A 5599-nucleotide genomic window follows, 5' to 3' on the forward strand; every position below is an offset into this window, starting at 1 on the left:
GGTGTCTATACTACACCGCCCCCCCCCGCCACCCCCCACCACACACATATGTACAAATACTATCATAGTTTTATTTTAGGTACTTCAATATAACGACTCAAACAAAGACCAATACTCAAAAAGTGCCACTGCACGACCATCACGCACTGAATGGAATCATAGACCACACACCAGCCACCACGCAGTCGAAACAAATACGGGCGTACATATCACACAACACAGTGTGGCACGAGTCTAGTTTGCATCGCCTGACTATAATGACATATAGATACCGCGACACAGGTTCACGGTTGAAGCACAGAGCATGGATGTGCATGCACGTGTACACGTGATACGAAACTCACTGTAGTACATCATGTCACATCGCAGGACGACATTAAAGACACTTGCGAACGATCATGGATAGTAATAGTATACACACCTATAACAACATTACATATAAATAGTAATAGTACACACATCTATAACAACATTACACATAAATAGTACTAGCACACACACCTGTTGCTGAGCGATCTGCGAAGTGCGCATCGCCCGCGCCATACGTGAGCGGAACTGGTGTGACTGGAAGTTGATACTCCCGTCTCTCAAGCGCATGTTTCCTTCCCCTCTCGCAGGGATAGACTCACCCCCCTGCAGCGGTGGCTGTGTCTGTGTGTCTGTGTACGGTAGTGGCTGTATCTGTGTGTCTGTGTACGGTAGTGGCTGTATCTGTGTGTCTGTGTACGGTGTGTACGGTAGTGGTCGTACCTGTGCTTGCGCCGTCAGCGCACTGATCTGTGCGTGTCGCTGGGCTTCATACTGTGCTAAGCTCATCACAGGCACACGCGATGTGTGCACCACACCCTCCCCACTGCCCCGTGCACGACTCTGAGGGGACGTGTCGGTTTCTATGGCAACCGCCGGGTCTCTCGCAGTAGGTACCGAACTTCTCGCACCACTCTGTCTAAGCGCTGTACGCAGCACGTCTCGAGGGTTCTCCTCTGCTTCTTGCGATGAGTGGTACCCATCCGTTCTTATCAGCGCTTCTATGAACATATCGTCATCACTAGTATCCATTGCATCGTGCAGTATGTCTGGAGTGTTCGGTACAAACGGCTGTACTATATTACCACCGGTGTGTGCGTTGGTAGCTACTGTGACTCCTGTGCGTGCGCGTTCTATCTGGGCTATGTGGTCGCTGCGTGTCTGGGCGAGTGTGCGTGCATTGGGTGTGCGCATCAGCTCGATATAACTGCTGTGGGTATTGTCATTGATCACCACACTACCGGCAGGGCTGTTCAACGTATCTGTGCGGATGTTGTTTGCGACAGCTGCATCAGGGACGGGTGTGGGGCGAGTGCGTCGCACTGTTCGCGTACGAGCGCTTCCCTGTAGATGTACAGAAGCAAAGAAGTGTAAACAAACTACAAACGTATTTGCGACAGCAATGAGAAAAATACAATTAGATACAGCCTTAACTCAAAGCTAAATAGATATATTCACAAAACCCTAAAAACCTGAATCATAAAACCCTATATATATATATATATATATATATATATATATATATAATAATAATATATATATAATACATATTATATATATATTATTAGTATATATATATATATATATATATATATATATATATATATATATATTACATACATACAATCCCAAAAATTTACATACACGCATAAATCCACAAGTACACACATACATACACACATACGTACATATAATATACATACATACACTCATACACACACACACACGCACACACACATTTATATATATATATATATATATATATATATATATATATATATATATATATATAAATATACACACTCATATATATATATATATATATACATACATGAATATACTTTTATGCAATGCATAGCCGTATATACATTTTGAAATTGAATGGCTGGCCTCGTATATTTTTACTGAGGGCGTCTAGTAATCCGCAACAAGCCAGTGATATGTTATCAAACTAGAACAGTAATAAAATCGATGTGCGGTTTCATCCCAAATAGTATGTAAAGGTGGTCTAGAGACATTCGGTGACTTCAGTTCTGATTGGTATTGATAAGTGACAATGTGAATATGTATTGAACGATCGATGAACTTCACGCGGCCAGAATAGACCCAAATATTGCTCACGAAAGGGCCGATCTCACAGCTATTCCCTATGAGACTAGTCAAACGGGAGCGATGAACCAATTTCACAAAGTTCTGATGTTTACTATCACCGAAGTAGATAGTTTCCATTGAAGCTACTGTCCACTGGAAAGAATATACACAACGCGGGTCAGAACCACAACTACATCTAGTATTGCACACAGCACACATCACCATGAAGACAACAACAGGAAGACATTTGTGCTACAACCGCAGTACTGAGCCACACAACAACTCGAACAACACACACCCTCAATCAAGATAAACTACATACATACTTTCTCTAAACTCTATACGTCTATACGTCACGAGAAAGTACATACACTTTCACTAAGGAGTATGGCTCTGAGACTGACGTCACCGTTGGGGCCCGCATTCACATTGGCACTCGAACGTATACTCGCCGATCGCATCAACTGCACACCGCTGCCACTGGTCATTCGCTCTCTGCTTGTCTGTCCAACTACAGTTACGCGATTGCCACTACCCGCATCTCTACGTTGCTGCGTAAGTCTGCGTGCATCTACGTTTATTCGTAAGGGAGGTGTTCTAGGTTCGGATCGATTGTATTCCACTTGGTCATATATTGATGTCGTTGCGTGTGGCCGGTGGATCGATCTGTTCTGATATGCGGCTTGCTGCACCATTGTATGAAGATTGTATGTTATGCGATGTATACTACGTGGCAGTGCGTAATCTGTCTGCGTGGTTGTGGGAGTGTAAGAGGATATCACAATCCAGGTATAACTTGATACGTTAGCATGAAGTATTGATTTGATAGTAGTAGGCACTACGAAAAGCACTGTTTTGTACTGATTAGAGCAAAATTCATATGATAGTCTGGTAGACGGGAAGTCACAAGGCCACAAGCTATTAAAAATAACGTATTTACGGAGGCCAAATTTGAAATTTCCCGGCTGATAATATTAAAATTCATAGCCCCGACTCCTGAGCCTCTCTTTGGTATTCAATTATCACGTCCAATAGATGTACTAGAAGATATTTGATTCGATAATTATTTATAGAGCAAATATAATTAGTATACAAACCTCTTGAATAGCCAATGAAATTGCAATTAAAAGAAATGAAAAAGCTGCTTTTTACCAGAAATGCATTACAAAAAAAATACATTTTTGGTTATCTGAACAATCTGAGCCCTGGGCCTGGGGCGTGGCCAGGGCACACGGGAGCGGACATCCACAAGGAACATGAGGGCTGAGGCTGAGGCTGAGTTATTAAATAGGACTAAAGTGAGGACTGAGGTGCAAACGGCGAAAGTCTCGTGCGAAATCGGGTTCAATGGTAAATCGAATATAACATAGCCTTCTAAATCAGACATTTAGAAGGCTATGAATATAAATACATATAAAAGGCAACTCAGCAATTTGCGATTGTGTTATTTACTGGTATGGTGCAAAATGGTTGCGGCATTCTTCTATGGGCTAAATGCTACTATTAAATTCATGTGGCCCTTCTACCTGATGGTGAACACGCTCTGCTTCGCTTCATTAGCCTCAGGAAAAGCAAGAGCGCCCATGTTGCACACACTTGCCCTTCTCGGCGGCGCATTCAGTGGTTACACAGCTATGGGAGTCTTCATCATTCGTCCTATGACACAGTGTGACATGAAAATGTTAAGAAACATGGCCATCACACACTATCTGGTGGTGTTGTTGATGCTCGTGAGAATTGCGACTCGGTAACGCATATTGGGGCATCTGAACCACGACGTATATCGCTATTGGTGGCGTACGTATCAGTTCGAAGCGTGCTAGAGTATACGTAGCACAGATAACTAGAATAATTTCTCGCGATACGATGTCTTCAATAGTTGATTTTTGTGACGTTGCATGTGATTGCTTTCTTCGACTGGGGATACAGTTCGACTTGCTCGTCGAAAAAAGGTTCAGTTACGCTGCAATGCGTGATGCTCATAGGGTAGCGATACTGATTAGATACCAGCTAGGCTCTAAATCATTAACAACAGCTCATTCAATGCCATCAGGTGAACATGTATCATGAACAGCTATGGAATGTCGGATTGATGGAGTTAACCATGAGGGGTTCAAAATATACGTTGTATAAATTTGAGAGCCACCCGTCTTCTCGAAACTTCATATAAGCGCACTCGCTCTACTTGGGGGGTTATCCTTGCTGGCATGTATTCAGGGGATCTACCTCTATTATGCTTGATGCACATAGGAACTATATACATCGCCGAGTCGCCATTAAACTTGACGTGTGCACCATCTGTAGCAACAGCCAAGCAATCGCTTACCGCACAGCGATATTGCGAATTTCGACAATCGCCGTTCATTCTCCTATAGTATGCTATCCAGCTTTCATTTTTACTGTCGATTCCAGATCCCCTGACATTTCTGAGAAAAGCATTTTGAGGAATAGCACAGACCTCAGACAGCCGCCTGTCTGTTTTGTAGAATGAGAAGTCCCAGTCGCCGTGGGCAATAGGTGCTTGTAAGATTTTTTGGGGTGCCATAGTTCTTGTATTGTATATGTTTAAGTCGAATACTGACGCACATACGCTAAATTCCTTGAATATATATGATATATGTACCCATTGAAATATTTATCGTATGATTGTTTGTAACTTTGTAGATAAATATGTTGGCCTCCGGGGGGCGCCCAGGGCATTTTAAAATGATGACATATATGCACATACCTGTATTTTATCTGTTTTTCGTTGTAAAAATAAAATAAAATTCTATCATTTCCCTCTCTATTTACTCTGGGCCGTACTACTAGACGTGAATAGGTGAATAGGTCTCAGACAGACTCAGAGTCTCAATACAAACTCGAGTCTGAGACTCTGAGAGACTGAGACTGTCACTCAGTCACTGACACTGTAGAAAGGACTCAGGACTGACATACAGGAGGCAGGACTGGACTATGTACGGAGCACTGAGAGGACTGAAGAGTGAAGATCGAAGACAGAGGTCAAAGTCTCAGAGACTCAGAGACACAGTGTAAAAAAAAAATGATGGTTTAAATCATTAAAAATGGACTGAGTCACGAGCCTCTGTGACTGAGGTCGCCGTCGAACAATCTGAGGAGTGAGGAGTGAGGAGTGAGGACGGAGGTCGGAGAGTCGGAGTCTTGGTCAGAGGTCAAGGGAGTCCAAGAGGAAATCAAGTTTTTAAGTATGTACGAATCAGATAATCGAAATATTACTAAACCATATGACATCATCGAATTTCGAGAACGAAACTTAGAACCTTGTTTTGAGTTTTGAGTTTTGCCCATTGGATAGATCAGAGTATCTGCTCAAAGATCAGAGTATCTGCTCAATTTATGACAATGAAATTTGAATTCTGAAATTTCAAATTCGGAAGTCCCCCATCCCCGAACATAAATAGTTAAATACACACGACAGGCCAGCTCGAGTCTATATAAAACATAAAACAATAAACAGTCA

At 42.5% G+C, this 5599-nt stretch overlaps 1 protein-coding gene across 1 annotated transcript; it reads right to left on the bottom strand.

The window, feature by feature from the left end:
• Positions 1 to 234: 234 nt before the first annotated feature.
• Positions 235 to 2999, bottom strand: SARC_06124 (hypothetical protein; the record flags this gene model as incomplete). Its single annotated transcript, XM_014299994.1, has 3 exons — positions 2490 to 2999; positions 502 to 1371; positions 235 to 252 (listed from the first exon to the last, which is right to left on the bottom strand). The coding sequence occupies exons 1-3, from the start codon at positions 2811 to 2813 to the stop codon at positions 235 to 237; spliced, it is 1212 nt and encodes a 403-aa protein (XP_014155469.1). The 5' UTR covers positions 2814 to 2999.
• Between the last annotated feature and the right edge of the window lie 2600 nt (positions 3000 to 5599).

This window comes from Sphaeroforma arctica (assembly GCF_001186125.1).
Source record: "Sphaeroforma arctica JP610 unplaced genomic scaffold supercont1.424, whole genome shotgun sequence".
Lineage (NCBI taxonomy): Eukaryota > Ichthyosporea > Ichthyophonida > Sphaeroforma > Sphaeroforma arctica.